The 18,952-nt window shown below is 38.8% G+C and overlaps 4 protein-coding genes across 4 annotated transcripts; 2 read left to right on the top strand and 2 right to left on the bottom strand.

Annotated features, from left to right (window-relative positions):
- Positions 1 to 1,178: 1,178 nt before the first annotated feature.
- Positions 1,179 to 3,165, bottom strand: LOC115821383 (chymotrypsin-like elastase family member 2A). The gene is made up of 7 exons (XM_030785210.1): positions 3,123 to 3,165; positions 2,818 to 2,906; positions 2,596 to 2,693; positions 2,296 to 2,415; positions 2,022 to 2,158; positions 1,657 to 1,802; positions 1,179 to 1,406 (listed from the first exon to the last, which is right to left on the bottom strand). Exons 1-7 carry the CDS (start codon positions 3,157 to 3,159, stop codon positions 1,179 to 1,181), a joined length of 855 nt encoding a protein of 284 aa, XP_030641070.1. The 5' UTR covers positions 3,160 to 3,165.
- A 2,853-nt stretch (positions 3,166 to 6,018) lies between these two features.
- LOC115821382 (chymotrypsin-like elastase family member 2A) lies at positions 6,019 to 8,311 on the top strand. Its single transcript, XM_030785209.1, has 7 exons — positions 6,019 to 6,061; positions 6,552 to 6,640; positions 6,765 to 6,862; positions 7,043 to 7,162; positions 7,337 to 7,473; positions 7,689 to 7,834; positions 8,075 to 8,311. The coding sequence occupies exons 1-7, from the start codon at positions 6,025 to 6,027 to the stop codon at positions 8,309 to 8,311; spliced, it is 864 nt and encodes a 287-aa protein (XP_030641069.1). The 5' UTR covers positions 6,019 to 6,024.
- A 3,126-nt stretch (positions 8,312 to 11,437) lies between these two features.
- Positions 11,438 to 15,220, top strand: LOC115821380 (chymotrypsin-like elastase family member 2A). The gene is made up of 8 exons (XM_030785208.1): positions 11,438 to 11,477; positions 12,124 to 12,212; positions 12,385 to 12,482; positions 12,840 to 12,962; positions 13,058 to 13,194; positions 14,007 to 14,152; positions 14,584 to 14,755; positions 15,168 to 15,220. The coding sequence occupies exons 1-8, from the start codon at positions 11,438 to 11,440 to the stop codon at positions 15,218 to 15,220; spliced, it is 858 nt and encodes a 285-aa protein (XP_030641068.1).
- A 2,221-nt stretch (positions 15,221 to 17,441) lies between these two features.
- tmem51a (transmembrane protein 51a) lies at positions 17,442 to 18,801 on the bottom strand. Its single transcript, XM_030785207.1, has 2 exons — positions 18,452 to 18,801; positions 17,442 to 17,841 (listed from the first exon to the last, which is right to left on the bottom strand). The coding sequence occupies exons 1-2, from the start codon at positions 18,799 to 18,801 to the stop codon at positions 17,442 to 17,444; spliced, it is 750 nt and encodes a 249-aa protein (XP_030641067.1).
- Between the last annotated feature and the right edge of the window lie 151 nt (positions 18,802 to 18,952).

Genomic DNA, 18,952 nt, shown 5'->3' with positions numbered 1-18,952 from the left:
TTCACGATTTCACTGACACTACCTACTGAAAAGTAAATGTGTAGAAGAAGTAACATAGAAAATGTGTTAATATGTCTCTTGTCATAATCTCTGTTGTCCTGTGTCATTGTGGTAACAAGATAATATTGTAAGTAATAATAATAATAATATATCAAATATATAGTTCTGTACATCAAACCCCTATTTATAATCTCTGGATACTGTTTTGGCCAATTCAGTGTTCTTTTTTTTTTTTTTTTTACCATATCCTTTGTGACTTGGGGACTCTTCATATTAAGGATGAGACCTGATACAAATTTCTTCATTTTCAGAGCAGGACTCATCATTCATAGATCTATACTTTAATCCATGAATAGCTTTGGTGTTATTGCATCCAAAAAGATATGTGTAACTGTACCAACTGAAAACTATAATGTATTACTTCATTTGACAATGTACAAGTAAAAACTGACAAACCAACAACCAGGCATTTGTTTCACAGTGGATTTTCCTGCATCCTCTTCAAATGTTTTTTGATCTTATTTTAAAAATCAAAATAATACACACACTTCTCAACAATAGGAACAGATCAGACAAAGGGAAGCTGAATTAACCAATCATAAGTGCATAAACTTACCTGACCAAGGCCTACAAACAAACTTCATGGTTTATAGCATACGTCCATGATTTGCAGATACAGGAAATATCAGACTGAATACAATATGAATTTTGAATCAGTTGGCAATAAGGATTATTGGAGAATCTTTACATGTTAACACTACAGCAATATACTCTAATTTTTCAGTTTGTTTTTGCTGTATCAAAAATGGAATGTCTAATGCTTGTTTTAAGGGACTTTCTCCAGACCTGGCCGGAGGCAGTATGACAGTATGTTGCACTGGTTTTACTGTATATAAACATCAGAAAACAGAAACAGAACACAGAAAACAGAGATGAGTTGAGTTATGAGTTTATTTTTAAACCCATACACTTTTTTTAAGCACCATTTGGCCACATCTTGTTTCCTTGCTTAATTGCTGGCCATTTGCTGTCAAAAAGAAAATGAAGACAGAAGGTGGTTACATTCAAATTTACAATATTGCTTCAAAATTTCTGCCAAACCCGTGTCCACATCATATTAAACCAGGAAGAGATTGAATACTGAACAAAAAATATTCATCATCCTTTGTCGAGAGGCACTAAATTGACTGTTTCAGGTCTTCCTGATTTGGTATTGTGTAGGAGTATACAATATCACATATATGCAGTATACTTACGGTGCTGATCCAGTCCATGTAGGAGCTGACTTGAGTGAAGACAGTGGGCTTCTCAGGGTAATTGCAAATGCGATAGCCGAAACTCACAACTCCGTGGACCTCCCATGCTCCGCTGGAATTTTGGCAGTTCAGAGGACCACCAGAGTCACTCTGTTTCACATCGACATAGAAAAACCAGTCAAAACAGTCTACCAGCTATTGCAAGATTTTGGCTGAAATTTCTAACTCTTTTTCTTAGTCATTACGCTTTTTGTTAATGTTATATGAATGGATTGATCCCTGAACATTACTATTGTGTCTTTTTTGGTACTCTACATCACACTACTGAATTTTTTCACACACTTAGCAAAAAAAAGCTGTTCAAGAACAAGAAGGATGTCTGTTGCCACATGCCACTTACATTGCAACCAGAGACAACACCATCACCTCCAGCACAGAGCATGCTGGTTGTCACCTGGCTGCCCCACCAGTCACTCTGGCTACAAATGGCATAGTCCACAACAGGGAGCAGGACTTGCTGCAAGATGTCAGCAAGAGGGCCTCCGGCTGTTGGATGAAAGAGTACTTTAGTATATGTTATCGAGTGAGATTATTTGTGAGTGGCGTAGGAGATGATTACGTAGTGAGTTGGGGATGCTGGCTTTTTGTGAAATCCTGAAATATATCACTGACACAATGGATGTTGTTCAAAATTCTGAGTTTTGCTAGAGTTTTAGACGAGTCAGCTTTTTTGAAAAGTGTAAAAAACTAAATCCATGGGCTTACTGTAGAGACGACCCCAGCCAGTGATATAGCAAGGTGCATTGTTGGGTAGGATGTAACCAGCTTCAGGAAGACAGGCAGGTTGGATAGTGTCACTGAAGGTCACTGAAGTCTGCAGTTTCATCAGGGCAATGTCATTGCTTTGGTTACATGAAAAAAATACTGAGTTACTCACCTAATTCCAAATGCAATGTTAAAAAAGTTTGAAAGGAAAGTGTGAAATGTCATGTTTAGGGATTTTTCCCCCATTAAAGAGTTGTCTGTTTTATGTCCATACTGAAGGTTGTAGGGATTCCATTTCTCATGCACGATGATCTTTTCAGGAGGGATGGCCACAGAACCTTCTTCATCCTCCTTCAGATTCTGTTTGCCCAGGTACAGTCTGTAGGTGTCACCACTGTTGCAGTAGGATAAGAGATGTAGGAAACACATTGTAATATTCTTACAGAAAAATCACTCTCCAGGATTTGTGTCACTTTGCTAATCGTAGTACAACATCTTGAATCTTTTGACTCATCCCAACAGCCTCATCTGTCTGTCTGTCTGTCTTTGTGTGTGTGTTTGTTTGAGCACCTACGTAATACAGTGAGCTGCAGTGAGGACCCAGTCTTTGGAGATGAGTGTACCACCACAGGAATGTAACCAGTTACCATCCCTGAAGACCTGGAGAGAGATCTGATGAAATGAAAAGAGGTGAGGTCAGATCAGTGCTAAAAGGCCCTCTGGGTGCCATGAGTATGATCTATAGGACATTGAGGAGATTCTGCTGTGTTTGAGAATGATAGAGTCCAATCTTCACCTGCCACGGCCAACTGTGGGCACGGGCATCTTCTCCTCCAACCACTCTCGACACAATTGGGGGAAAGGTGGGTACTCCACACCCGTAAGCTAAGGAATACATAAAACACCAGAGAGTTACAAGTTGCGTACAAAAAGTAAAAAAAAATGAGAAAAGGTGCCAATGGACCCAGCAGCTTTCACATCAGGAACTGAACTGAACATAACTGAAGCCGACTGCTGAGTCTCAATTCCTCAGTATAGCTGTATCTTCAGCCCTTATTGAGTTCACATCTGTTCAGACAAATGAGATCTTTTCAGACTTACCGCCAGCAATCAGAAGAGCAATGACCACAAACCTCATTGTGTTGGCTTCACTGGATCCTACCAATCTATGATCGGTGTTTTATACTCAGTAAAAAAGCGAGTCAATAAATATTAATCAGGTCCTTGGAAATGCACCACTGACACCTTTTGCTAAACAAAGAAGCATAATGTTTGATTTCCTAACCTGATTTTCCCTTGATTACCTCACAAGTGTGTTCAGCTGAATCATTCAAAATGGCCATGTGCTGGGCTGTGGATTTTTCTCACATATTATACTGTAAAACGTGAGGCATTCAAATAACTTCAAAAACATGAGGCAACAATTTGTATAGACCTTTTTGAGATTACCCAACTTTTAATGATTTTGAGTAAAATGGACTTCTACCTTCAATTCCTGTTTCCAACTCTTATTGTTGTGTTACTTTAACTGAATTCTGTTTTCTCCCTTGAGCTTTAAACATTAAGTGAAACACAAATTGTGTAGGGAAAACAATTAGTCAATAAGTCTTCTGTAATAGTTGCTGAACCGAAGTTTTTTAAGGTATGCCAACTAAGAAAATCCATGCTTCAATTATGTTGTTTTGAAATGGCTTAAAAACAAACTATATGATGTTTCACAATTTTCCATTTATTCAACATGTTCAAATTACTTAAAAAAAAAGGCAATGAAATCATGTCCGTGCAAAAATCAGCATGGAATATTACTATCAAAATAAGTACAAAATTGTTTATGTAAATAAAGCACCATACACTGAGAAAAATGTACAACAAATTACTTTGATCTCAAATATGCTAAGATGTGAATTTAATCAGGCCTCTTTTCTCTCAAATGCCACTGACTTATGACTAATGGAAATTATCTGCAATGAAACCATAGGAAATTTTAATCTGTGGGAAAACGATCAAATGTTATGAGTTAAGACAACACTGGGGAAGTACAAGACGCCCACTCGATCCCTGTTCTAACAGTTTCTTTATCAACCAGAGCAATTTTAGGGACTGTTTCTACAAATGTTACCCGGGCCCAGAAAATGCATGGAAAATTTCAACCTCCAAACTTATGAACAAGAGGCAGATGTCAAGGTGCACCCACAAAAAAAAAAGGATCGACTAGATTGATCTTCAGGAAAAATTTATCTCACAACCATTGGCTCAAAACTTATCAAAATTTTAAACAAGCTGCACTGGGCCTCTTATGCTAAAAGCTTATTTGTTAATGAGACAATTTTTTGACTCATTTAAAAAAAAAAAAAACCTATGAAAGATTTGAGAGGTAAAATTCAAGCCTTTAGCACATTGTAAATTGAATGCACACAAGAAGCTTGGAAGTATGAAGATTGCTTGTGGCACACTGCTGATTCTAGAAAGTTCTTCTCCCTCAATTATAATGCAGGTGTCACCTTCTTTGTTGGTTACAAAGACTGAAAAAAGTGTTGGGCATCAACACCATTCACATCCTGTTAAATCAGATAGAAAAAAAGTTTTGAAAGTACTGATCAAATCATTGATGTATTTCTCTTAAATATGTTAAAAAAGTTTATTTCAACTAGGGGACAAAACTTGAATGTGACCAAAAAGGCAGAAAAATACAAGACTGTATTTGTTCAAAATGAATCTAACAGATTTTTTTATGAAATCACTGACATAATGGATGTTTTCCAAAGCTTGTCTTCTGCGGTTAACCGCTGACTTCAAGACAGCAAAGCAATGCCACACTCCCATTACCATTTTGAGACAAAACTAATATGAGAAGCTGAACAATCTAGTAAGCTAGTAAAAACAAATAAAGAAAGAAATTCAATCAATGGACAAATTGGACATGCCAGGCAGTCTTCAATGAGGCTGTCTTCCCTCAGTCAAGCAATAAATAACTACCTCTGACCTCTTCTCGATTCTATTTGTTTTTCCCCACAAAATGGTAAGGGTGTGTGTTGAGGAGGGGTGTGTGTTATTTCAAATTCATTTTCCTTGTACCTATATGGAACCCATGTATATAGGTCCTCAGCTTACTCCTATGGTTGCCTGTCCTATAGTACAAGCTTGTTTGCCTTCTGTACCTCTGAAACCAAGCCAGATTCATTCAGGCAATGATGCTTCTTCACAAGTGTCTCTCATAACGTCACAGATTTGAGCGCTGGATGGACAGGGTATGTACTGATGGATTATTTTTGCCAACTTTAAACAGGAACTTTTCTTAGACACTATATAATACCACTAAAGTAAGTACCAATCAAGGCCCTGATGCCTGAGAAATTGTACATTTCCTTTGTCTTACAGCTGAAAGGACAGTAAGTATTCATAATACCACCACTTTGAGTCTTCAAAATAAAACTGGCATTGATCTGAAGAACTACAATTTGGGAGAATTTCAGGAAAGCCAGGAAGTTCTGAGTAGACCTTGCAAGTAAGTTTATATCTGAAACATGAAACAAGATCAATAGATAGTCTAACATCAGCGACAACTAAGGCACATAGCTGTGACTTCACTTGTAAAAGGTACACTACACATATATGAAAACATGAAGAGTAAATTTGAACAGAAACAAAATGAACAAATAAACAGAGTATAGAGTCACCATACAGCGGAGCATAAAAAACTTGTTTGTGAGGTTACAGGTGATAATGGAAAGATTCACGATGGATTAAATGTGAGAAAAACCCACAGCTCAGCATCTGGCCGTTTGGAATGATTCAACTTAACACATTTTTGAGACAACGTTACGCTGCATGTTAAGGGAAAATCAGGATAGGAAATCAACCCATTCACAGCAGTGTATTTCCTTTTCCAACCAAAAGATGTTAGTGGTGCATTTCCCACAATCTGATTACGTATTAGGGGCAGCTATTTTCCCTGGTATATAAGACCAACCAGAAGTCAGCAGGAATCAGTGAAGCCAACACAATGAGGTTTTTGGTCATTGCTCTTCTGATTGCTGGAGGTAAGTCTGAAAAGATCTCATTTGTCTGAACAGATGTGAACTCAATAAGGACTGAGGATGCAGCGATGCTGAGGAGATGACCCTCAGCGATTTACTTCATTTCTCCACTTCAATTCAGCTCTTAAAATGAAAACTATCAGGCCCATTCACACTTAACTGAAATAAGTAGTGTATATTCCATTGGGCAATGCCACTTTTAATTTTCACTTCTATTTTCTTAATTTTTTTGTACCCTATTAGTAGCACAGTCAGTGATTGGTTGGGGCTTTCTGAATGCTGGGTACTTCACTGATGTTTCTCATTATGGTACTTTTATATTTGTAAATGATACATGTAAATCTGAGCATACTGACACAAATGTGAACACTACGTTAGAGTAATTTTTGCTTACTGATAGCTGACAGGGTGGATATTAAAATTGGTGACTTCTCATAATATGCCCTACACTAACAGTCTGATCTACTTCTCTGGTGTTTTATGTATTTCTTAGCTTACGGGTGTGGAGTACCCACCTTTCCCCCAATTGTGTCGAGAGTGGTTGGAGGAGAAGATGCCCGTGCCCACAGTTGGCCGTGGCAGGTGAAGATTGGACTCTATCATTCTCAAACACAGCAGAATCTCCTCAATGTCCTATAGATCATACTCATGGCACCCAGAGGGCCTTTTAGCACTGATCTGACCTCACCTCTTTTCATTTCATCAGATCTCTCTCCAGGTCTTCAGGGATGGTAACTGGTTACATTCCTGTGGTGGTACACTCATCTCCAAAGACTGGGTCCTCACTGCAGCTCACTGTATTACGTAGGTGCTCAAACAAACACACACACAAAGACAGACAGACAGACAGACGAGGCCATCAGGATGAGTCAGAAGCTTCAAGATGTTGTACTATGATTAGCAAAGTGACACAAATCCTGGAGAGTGATTTTTCTGTAAGAATATTACAATGTGTTTCCTGCATCTCTTATCCTACTGCAACAGTGGTGACACCTACAGACTGTACCTGGGCAAACAGAATCTGAAGGAGGATGAAGAAGGTTCTGTGGCCATCCCTCCTGAAAAGATCATCGTGCATGAGAAATGGAATCCCTACAACATTCAGTATGGACATAAAACAGACAACTCTTTAACAGAGAAAAAATCCCACTAAACATGACATTTCACACTCTCCATTCAAAATTTGTTAACAGTACATATGTTTTTACAAAGGAATTTGGTGAGTTGATATTAGGTGAGTTGATATAAGTATATTTTTTTCTCTTCATGTAACCAAAGCAATGACATTGCCCTGATGAAACTGCAGACTTCAGTGACCTTCAGTGACACTATCCAACCTGCCTGTCTTCCTGAAGCTGGTTACATCCTACCCAACAATGCACCTTGCTATATCACTGGCTGGGGTCGTCTCTACAGTAAGTCCATGAACTTTGTTTGTTACACTTTTCAAAAAGGCTGACTCAACTGAACAAGACTATTCGACTAGGCAAAAGCTTTGGAAAACATCCATTATATCAGCGATCTTATATAAAGTCAGCATCCCACACTCTCAGTGAAATCATCTGAAGACTCTCACACCAATCATAATCTCGCCCAGGAACCTATACTAAAGTACTCTTTCATCCAACAGCCGGAGGCCCTCTTGCTGACATCTTGCAGCAAGCCCTGCTCCCTGTTGTGGACTATGCCACCTGTAGCCAGAGTGACTGGTGGGGCAGCCAGGTGACAACCAGCATGCTCTGTGCTGGAGGTGATGGTGTTGTCTCTGGTTGCAATGTAAGTGGCATGTGGCAACAGACATCCTTCTTGTTCTTGAACAGCTTTTTTTTGCTAAGTGTGTGAAAAAATTCAGTAGTGTGATGTAGAGTACCAAAAAAGACACAATAGTAATGTTCAGGGATCATTCCAACCACAGGAAAGTGAAACGACTATGAAAAAGTGAGAGAATTTTCAGCCAAAATCTTGCAATAGCTGGTAGACTGTTTTGACTGGTTTTTCTATGTCTATGTGAAATAGAGTGACTCTGGTGGTCCTCTGAACTGCCAAAATTCCAGCGGAGCATGGGAGGTCCACGGAGTTGTGAGTTTCGGCTATCGCATTTGCAATTACCCTGAGAAGCCCACTGTCTTCACTCAAGTCAGTTCCTACATGGACTGGATCAGCACCGTAAGTACACGGCGTATATGTGATATTGTATACTCCTACACAATACCAAATCAAGAAGTCAATTTAGTGCCTCTCAGCACAGGATGATGAATACTTTTCTGTTCAGGATTTAATCTCTTCCTGGTCTAGTGTGATGTGAACACAGGTTGGGCAGTAATGTTGAAGGAATACAGTAAATTTGAATGTAACCACCTTCTGTCTTCATTTTCTTTTTGACAGAAAATGGCCAACAATTAAGCAAGGAAACATGATGTGGCCAAACAGTGCTTAAAAAGTGCGTGGGTTTGACAATAAAATCATAACTCATCTCATCTCTGTGTTCTGTTTATGTTTTCTGATTGGGTTTATATGCATTAAACCAATGCAACATACTGTCACAGTGATTCTGGTCAGGTCTGGAGAGCACTCAGATCTGTTGATTATTGTGTCTTCACTGGACACTCATATACCTACCCTGAACACATTTCTTTAACTTACTGATCACTAAGTCCTTTAAAATAAACAAAAATGAGATATTCCAACAATGCTTATTGCCATTTGATTAAAAATTCATACTCTGGTCAGTCTGATGTTTCCTGTATCTGCACATCAGGGACACATTCTATATAAAGATCATAAAGCTTCTAGGCCTGATCAAGTATGTTTATGTGCTTATAATTGATTAATTCTACTTGCCCTTGTCTACTCCTAATGTGCTGTGATAGTATATCATTTTAATTTTTAAAGCAAGATTTACATTTCAAAAAGCGTCTTTTGAAGAGGACGCCAGAGAGTTCACTGTGAAACAAATGTCTGATTATCGGTCTGTCTTTCATTTGTATATTTGCTGATAGTAATCAGGATTTCAAACCAGATTTTTATTTTCAATCAGTTCGTCCCGAGAACAATCGGTATTTTAACGTTTCCGGTTTTGTGTTCCACCTTAAAATTCTTGTTCCCGAACCGGTTAGAACCAAATGAAATACCTGTTTATAACGTTCCATGTAGGGCTGTGTGACATGATGACATGACAATATGTATCTATGTATAAAAATGTCGACTGATAGATATTTTATTCTGTAGTCTCTATCGCTAATGTCACAAAACATTACAAAAACTCGCTGCAGTCCAATGCAGTATGCAGTATGTCCGCTATCCGCTATCCACAGACGTGAATGACGTTCAGAGGGAGACAGGAAATAAACTCTGTGGAGTGCCATTTGTAAAACGTTGCACCTTCCGTTCAGTTTTTTCACATTTAGCAATGCCAAATGTAAAAAAAAGGCACTACAATTTTCAGCTGTCACTTTTTTTAAACATTTAGAGAGAAACTCATGTAAATTATTGTAATACATTTTCCAAGAGTAATGATCTGCATTAAATAAAATTATAAAATAATATATTATATAAACGTAAATGTTAAATGTAACTGTAACTTCGAATGTAAGCGTAAATGTAAATATCAAATATTCAATATACATGTAAATGTAAATGTCGGATTTGAAAACTAAATAGTTAGCAATATGCTAATTGGCCACGCCCCTCATTGTTTTGCATGGAAAGGGGCGGTCTCAGCCACATTGGCCAAAGCTGTGAACACCAAACAGCCTCGAAAAAGTATGGCAGCTGCCACGCCAGAAAACGAAAAACGGATCAGAATCGCGTTATAACGTGAAAAGTTTATAAGTTTATTGTGATAACTAGATGTTTTTCAAGTTTTAACAAGAGAAATTATATTGTTAGGCTACAACGTGAAATTCATGTTTGAATGAGGAAAGCGGTGTGCGGAGAACAGTTAAACTGAGGAATATGCTGTTTCTGCTGTTCACAGCTTTGGCCAATGTGGCCAGAGACCGCCCCTTTCCATGCAAAACAATGAGGGGCGTGGTCAATGAACATTTTTGCTAAATATTTCGTTTTCAAATCCAACATTTACATTTACATTTAACATTTACATTAACGCGTACATTTAACATTTACATTTATAGTTAACATTTACATTTAGCATTTATATTTATATAATACATTGTATAATTTGGGTTTAATGCAGATCATTACTCTTGGAAAAGGTATTACAATATTTTACATGAATTTCTCTCTAAATGTTAAAAAAAGTGCCAGTTGAAGAATTGTAGTGCATTTTTTTTTTACATTTGGCAGTGCTAAATGTGAAAAAACTGAGCAGGAAAACAGAAGGTGCAACGTTTTACAAATGGCACCCCATAAAATTCTGCACCAAAGTTACTACAAGCAGCAAATATTTTAATTTGTTGTAATGAATAAAAGAACAAGAAAATAACGTTATTAACCGGTTACCATTATTTCAAATAAATGTTTCTGTTCCAGAACATTAAAAAAATACAAAGTTTCTGGTTTCGTTTTTATCCCTAGCGATATATTGATTGTTTCTGGTTTTCGTTTTTTGTTCCTTGAAACAGGTCAAAGCCGTGGAAGTAATACATTATAGTATTCAGCTGATACAATTATACATATCTTTTTGGATTCATGACTTGAAGTATTGATCTATGAACAATGAAATTACGAAATTCTGTGGGTTCATCCTTAATATGAAAAATTCCTAAGTCAGAAAGAGTGTGGTAAAAAAGAAAAGAACATTGAAATGACAAACACAGAATCCAGTGCTCACTCTGTATAAATAGATATTTTATATACAGAGAAGGAAAATGAAGACTGATCTAAAACATCTTAATGAAAAATTGACCATCCTAATGTTGACAGGAAAAAAAAGCGATTTTATTTTATTACCAGTTGTCCCCTTTGACTTTTGGTAGGATAATGTTAAACATTGAAAATTCATTCACAATGGCTGTGTTATTGGGCTTAAAAATTGCAAATAAAAGTAAAATCAGTACAATTTATAAAGTCAAGTATTGTGTTGAACTTTTTTCAATTTCATTTCATTTCTTTTCTTTCTTTCTTTCTTTCTTTCTTTCTTTCTTTCTTTCTTTCTTTCTTTCTTTCTTTCTTTCTTTCTTTTTCTAACATGTTACATTAGATTGACAGTAAACTTGTACACGGAGACACTCTACACTGGGGTGGGAAAACCATGTGAAAGAGCAGATGCTCTGTCCAGACTCTGTGTGCTGGTAAATATCACACTGCAGAGGAGAGGGAGATGAGTAGAAGAGGCCTGCTGTTATTATTGGTTGGACACGTTCAGGTCTCTGAACCCTTTTCTTAAAAGCCTGGTTTAGAAAGCGGAAAACTCAGAACATGAGGAAATTTGTGCTTCTTACTGTCCTTGTCGCTCACGGTAAGAAGTTTAACTCTGCAATATCCAAATTAAGCTTAGAAACATTCAGATAAAAATGGTCAAATTGTAATTTTAACCACCATTTTGCTCAAAGGTCTAACAATATTTTTTGCACACAAAATATTTGAACGAATGCTCCCCCTGTTCACTCCAAGTTATTCAATGTGAATGTATCTATATATTTACTAAATAGTTGTTCATCAGATATCAGTAAATGTATTCATTAGTTCCTTAAACACTGATTAGTGTTTCCTCTTTACAAGCACTAGCATTAGCATGTGGATCATTTATTGTTCAATATGTTACCTGATACATGAAATTTCCATATGGGTTCCTGTCCATATGGTAGAGTCAAATGTGCAATGCTTTTGTAACTGACTGTTTTTCTAGGACCGGGCTAGCATCTGAAAGTAAACTCCAAGAATGAAACATTTTGTCATAGATACCAGGTCACATCTTTGCTGGGATAGGAAATCATGGCTGTCAAAACACTGATTGATAAGTAGTAAGATCCACATAGGTGATCTCACCTGTGTCTCACACTAGGGTCCTTTTACGATGCCTCTTTGAATAGTGTCATTTTGAGCAATAGAGTGTGCAGCATTTGGCTCTAGTCTGAGTTACAGAAACTGTTGTTTTTGCTCAGCTTACGGGTGTGGGCTGCCCACCTTCCCCCCTGTGGTAACCAGAGTCGTGGGAGGAGAAGACGCTAGACCTCACAGTTGGCCGTGGCAGGTAAGAATAATCCTACTTAGATTATCCAGAGAAATACGTTGCAAGGGGAAGTGCTTGATCTGGCTATCACAAGAAATACAGGAAACTATTGGGTTCCCGCCCTCCTTTAGCACAGTGTATTCTGCCTGGTTACTGTTAAAAGTATACATTAACCATTCCCTGTGCTTTTCAGGTCTCTCTTCAGTTCTCTCGTGATGACCAGTGGATTCATACGTGTGGAGGAACATTGATCTCCACTGACTGGGTCCTCACTGCTGCTCACTGTATAAGGTAAAAAAAAAAAAAAAAGAACTCAACAACAAGGAAATTAAGGACTTCACATTTGAGAACTGTAAGAGTTCAGACAGTAAGTAATATAGCCATGCAGATTTTTTTTTTTAATTCACTCACCATGGTGCTAAATCTATGTTTAGCATGTACATTGTCAATCTACTCTACATTGTAGATTGCTGCTTTACTAACAGAGCCATAAATGTCAGGAAGTTTAAAAAAAAATAGTTTTGCGTCTCAAAAACAGCTGACACACCTCTGAACCCTCAGAATGTTCAGCTGTTTAATAAACTGCTCAGAAGCCGGGAGAAACTTCCCCTGTGTGTCTTGTACCTCTCGTGTCTTGTCACCATACAGTAGCAGCAACACTTACAGAGTGGAGCTGGGCAAACACAACCTGAAGGAGACGGAGGAGGGCTCTGTGGCCGTCGCTGCTGGAAAAATCATTGTCCATGAGAAATACAACGTCCTTTTAAGCCGGTGAAGAAAAACTATTTAACCGCTCTTTGTAAAGAATGCGTAACGACACACAAACACATACTTGGAAGTCATACAGATGTTTACACATTTTTCAGTAATGACATTGCTCTGATCAAGCTGGAGACTCCGGTAACCTTCAGTGAGACTATCATGCCTGCCTGTATTCCTGACGTTGGCGTCACGCTGGCCCACAATGCTCCTTGCTATATCACAGGCTGGGGTCGCCTTTGGAGTAAGTTTTACTCTTCGTCCTCTGTCGTTTTGACCCGGGTCTGTGGACTGTGTTGATGTAAAGAATTATTAACATTATTAACAGCACTATTAACAGCAGTTCAGATTCTCTTTTCCCGTTTAATTTTTTTGTAAATGAACTCTCACAATATGTTTTATTTTTCCTATTTAATATTTTATTATTTCCTATTTCCTGTTTAACACCCAAACATTACACAGTGTACAAACCTGTGTTCAACACTATAACAACTTCTACAGAAAAAAGAAAGGAGGGGGGGGTGTCTTCTCAGTGCTTTACATCAATGCTTTAAATAATCTCTCACTCAAATGTCAAATGTCTGTCTGATCAAACGCATCAATAGCATCACCCTGCCTTTGAAACTGAATAAAAGGATGTCACATTTCTTCAAAACCTCCATTTTCATCCTTCACAACATACGTTCTCTTTTCCAGGGACAGATTTACTGTCACTCCTTTCAGTCATTTCCCTGAGCTTGACCTATTAATTCTCCTCCAGTGTAGAGCAATAAGGTGTTTTGCTTGTAGCAGACACATATCTATAAATACCTAAACGTTCTTTTCCAATTGAATATTCTTGGCGTGATTCACAATTTAATACTTATTTTGAACAGCCAATATTTAATGCGCTGCAGCTGGCGGAACTGAAGTCTGGAAATAAATAAATTAATCAAACAAGTAAAGTTCCACAGATGACAGCTCAACTCATTCACATCAGTTGCTGAAAGATTATCTCAGTACATCATAGCTTTATGAGTAGTCTTTTTCAAAGTGCTGCTTGGTCTTCTCCCCTAGCTGACGGTCCTGGTGCTGACATCCTGCAGCAAACTCTGCTTCCTGTGGTGGATCACGCAACATGCTCACTCCCAGACTGGTGGTATGTTCTGGCTACTGAAGACATGATCTGTGCTGGAGGAGACGGGGTGGTGGCTGGCTGCAATGTAAGTATCCATAGAGGCATGAATCTATAATCAGTTCCTCAGGCTATATATGGTGGAGCCTCCAACTAATGGTACCACGATTGTTGGAAAAATGATCTCAATGTTACCTGACCTTGTTTCCAACCGAGCTGAATGATATCACAGCCAGAATATCATATGATGGTCTTCAAAGTGGATACTTAAGTGAGTCAGAACCAATATATTTTTGCCACACTACAATGGCTTGTGACCAGACCATGCTACCAAATTCAGACATTTTCAGCTGAACTCCTTGGTGGTCTGGGAGACCACCTCAATAAGGTTTCTCTCAAGAGGTGTGAGACAGTTTGAGAGAGTGTGAGAAAGTTTGAGAGAATCCGAGAGCACAGTGAAAGGTCTGAAAAAAACACACACTTTGACTGATGGAAAAGTTTGCTTCCTCTTTACAACAGGGTGACTCTGGTGGACCTCTGAACTGTCAGCACCAAGATGGGTGGTGGGAGGTCCATGGCGTGGTGAGCTTTGGATCAGGGATGGGCTGCAATTATCCCCAGAAACCTACTGTGTTCACCAGAGTCAACTCCTACATTTCCTGGATCAATACTGTAAGTGTAAGATTCCGTGGTCAAAAACACTGTTTCAGAACATTCTTAGAATCAAAGAGCAAAACTCAGAGAGCAATCTCATTTGTTAGAACTATAACATCCAGACTTCACAGCACAACTGTTAGGAGTAGGGATTCCCAAACTTATTTTGTTATTACAATTAAAACTATTTTCCTCAAGTATTCCTGTTGAAGTTTTAACTAAGTGAATTATAATGTGATGTTGACTTTTCCATCACGGTCTCGAAAACCCATGTCCAATCCTTGGAGTTCCACCATGAACTCCTAGGTTGGATTCGTGAACCCAAAGTTGAACATCACTAGTCTAAAGTATGGAATACCTATTGAACTGTGAAACAAATCAAAATGTGTACACTGTAAAGCCATAATCAACTTGTCTCTATGTTTGTTCTCTGGTTTGTTCCTTCACAGCAAATCACAATCAACAGCTAAAAGGCATTCATCCCAGGAAGAGAACTGCTTAACCATAAATGAGAGGAAACAAGCATTGTGTAACAGTTTTGCAGACGACGCACATAAACAAAACATTTGAACAATGGGTTGTTTGGATTGTTATGTAATTGATGGGGATTGTGTTTTGAATAGCTTGTTACCAATGAGAGGACTCCCAGTTTTCACTTAAGCTGTGGTTCAGAATCACCAATTGTGATACAGAATCTAAAAATTCTGTGTTTATAGCAAAACTGAAAAAGCCCACATGATTTAGCATGTCGTAATTTTGTCTCACCACTAGAGGGAGGTAAAAGACAAGAATGGAGGAACTAAGGAAACTTAGGGCATTTCCTACAAGCAGTTATACGCTGGCAATACAAATATAAGTGAAAACCAGACAAAACAAAAAAGACTGAGTAAACTGTTGTAGGTTTGAATCAAATCACAAATGTTTTTATTTTGTAAAAATAATTAGCTCAACATCTTTGATCCCCCTTTGTCTCCAGAAAGCATAGGAAGAATCACTGAACTCCAAGGGAAAAAAAATACCATAAATATCAAATTCAGTCTTTCTCATCTGGCATTCTGAGATGTTGTAGAGGCCAAGTACTATTTCGGCCAATGATACATTAAAATAAATATTCAATACACATAACCAACACAATCAACTATAAAACTATGAAATATGACACATATATACGTGTATGTGTATGTATGTGTGTGTATACATACACACACACACACAAACATATATACATACAAAATATACATATAAAAATGATATCTACTGTATATATACACATAAAAAAATTCTTATTTCCATTGTTCTTCAAAACACAGAGTGTGGGAATCATATGTTCAACTAAACCAGTCTAAACCAGGCATCAGATCCTTTAACAGATATCATCCAGTCAATATGATACAGTAATGTCTGTCAGTTCGGTAAACACAGATTTTGAGCACCATAGCAGGGTTAAAATGAGTTTTGACACAAAAAATAGCATCAGTATTTTCATCGGGGCCCCCTTTATTTAGGTGCCATTATTACTGAGAACTGTATCGAAAGGAGAGGGTAATACAGAATATAGTCCAAAGAGTTTCTGGCATTTTCATTTTTCTTTTTCATTGACTGCAATAACCTGTCAAAGGGCATTACCGCTGCGAGCTATTAATGTATCAGTAACACAACTAAACAGCTGTTTACTTCAGAAATACTGAAACAGTGTATTTTTGTGATAAGACCTAGTTTATGCATTTAACCCTGACTTAGCCCATAAGGACTTCTAAATACCAACCTTATTACACACAGAGAGATGACAACACAGTATGAGGGAATCAAGTCCAGTGTTTTTTTCTTTTTTATATGAATTTTAGAGCAGGAGACAAATGATCTACTTGATCATTCTGTTACAGCCAAACAAGGGCTGTTATGAGCTCTGCTATTGGCTACGTGAGGCAGGCCTATGACAGAGACAGTGAGATCAGTGAAGAGTGTGGTCATCTAGAGAATACACTGGCTATGCTGTGAGTGACTTGAGGGATGCTATTATGGTTCAGTCCCAGCTGCTGAGAAAGAAGGCTCCTCTGTTTTCAGAGCCACAATGAGAAACAGAACCAAGGAGACACACACACACACACACACACACAAACTGCAGTCCTCATACTCCAGCTCTATCACCTCAGCAACGGAGCAGCTGCCTTCTCTTAGTAAGGAACATTCTCTCCTTTCAACAACTGACCCACACCTCACACTCTTAATCACCGAATTAAATGCCAAATCACTATTTGTCCTCAGGAAATGCTGGCCATAGCTCTTAAACGCAGAGTTTTTCCCCCTATGTAGGGATTTCTCTTAAAATGAAAACAAATGTCAAAATAACACTAAGAATGGTTCTGAATATTAGTAAACGTATGTGTCGTGGAGAAGAGATGAAAAGGAGCTGATGAAAAAAAAAGGAAGTCCATAGTCAGAACAGGAAGCAGTAATAATATCTGTTACAATCCCTCTTAGCAGCCAGCTGGCCTTCTTCTATCAGTAAAAAAACGTAAAAGAATACATTTCCATAAAAATGATGTCAAAATTCCTCTTCCAGCTGTGTCGTAGTTGGTGTCAGTTAAAACATGACATGTCAAGTCATAGTCACCAGCCTCACCACAGCAGTAGAGCTGGAGAGCCATAACACACGGTGAAAAGTGCACACTCCACATTAGGTTGTGCTTTACTACAGCCGTTTGCTGTAGGCCAAGGTGTCATCATAGCTGAGGAACCTTGTCATCGTATTGTGGAGGAGGGGTCAGAGGTTCGATGTTAAACACTGTGGGGGTCGGTGGGCTGGTGATGTTTTTCCGGCCAAGTTTCTCCGACTTGATGCGGCGGATTTTTAGCGGCAGCAGCTTGCGTCCCGGTCGGCCGTTTCGCCGATTGGCTGACGCCTCTGCTGGGCCCAGTGATGGTTGGCCGCCGGCCTGAGGTTGCCCGTCGGCGGTGCCGTGTCCGTCAACCTCTATCTGTACCCCTTCCACTAGGTCCTCATACGTAGGCAGCTGAGAAGTGCTGTTGTTCTGAGGGATGCCCTGGCGTACTGGATACTGGCCACTGCTAACAGCTTCCTCATAGGTGGGTACTTCATACCTTTGGTTCTGCTCTTCCTGCCTGTGAGATGAAACCCAGAGGAAGTCCAACATTAGTGCAATGTAACGCTCTTATGGCATAACTTAGTAATATACAAATACATACAGACAACGTGAAAGTACTGTATGTTCTTGTAATATTACACACTTCTTGCAATATCATTGAGCAAGTGGTGACATCCCTTAGAGACTGAGTTCTCGTGTCACTTTGTAATAAAGAATCAGGACAACAGGCATAATTAATGACTAAATTAATTATTATGACTTGCTATTCATTAAAAATTAATCCACAACAAACGAATCCTTCCACAGGCTATTTTCAGTCTTGGAAATAAAACAGCTGCATTACCCTAGGCCTGTGAATTTCGATTCAACGCGAATACCATGGATATCTTGGCTATTTGAAGCTACATTTAACCCAAAGAAAATAATAATTGCAATTGAGGTCATCCTAAGGTTCCTCAGGAAGTAATCACTGCAGTGGGCATCAACGCTCCCATTTGTTTCACGGAACATTCCTTTGGCTCTCATCTAAACTTTAATTACTTCCTCTACGACATCGCCACTCCCTCTCTTCGTTTTGTTTTCCCCAGCCCCGAGCACCCAACTCAGTACTGAACAGCTTCACTCACGTCTCTGTCCTGTCTCCATTGGGTGTGTCTGCGCTGAGGTGGCCTTCCACTCCCTGGCCCTGTCTCTCCCGACGTCTCTTATTCCTCATGCCCAAGCAGACGGAGAGCAGCAGCATCCCGACCCCAGCTCCCACCAGGATGAAGGCGATCGATGACGTATTGCTCTTGGCGTCCGTAAAGCTAGGGTTGGAACTATTTCCAGTGTTTGCGGTTGGTACCACGCTCCAGATGATCATGACAATACCCAAGGCCACCAGACCCACGCCCAGGGCACAAGTGGCATATTGAGAGCCGGAGTTGTTGTTGGCGTTGCTGGAAGTACTCTGAGATGTTTGGGCACTGTGAGACATCTCCACCTCCTATTCAAGATTTTTGTTAACAGTTGTCTTTATTTATAGCCCTCAAGGTGAGACTGATATCTGTGACAATGACAAGAGATGAAACTGGATCAACACAACAGCACTGAAAATTAAAAAAAAAAAAAAGAGGCATGGATTAAAA

Source organism: Chanos chanos, chromosome 9 (assembly GCF_902362185.1).
Source record: "Chanos chanos chromosome 9, fChaCha1.1, whole genome shotgun sequence".
NCBI classification, from domain to species: Eukaryota; Metazoa; Chordata; class Actinopteri; order Gonorynchiformes; family Chanidae; genus Chanos; species Chanos chanos.
The sequence above is the reverse complement of the archived record's forward strand: the minus strand, read 5'-3'. Positions and strand labels throughout refer to the sequence as shown.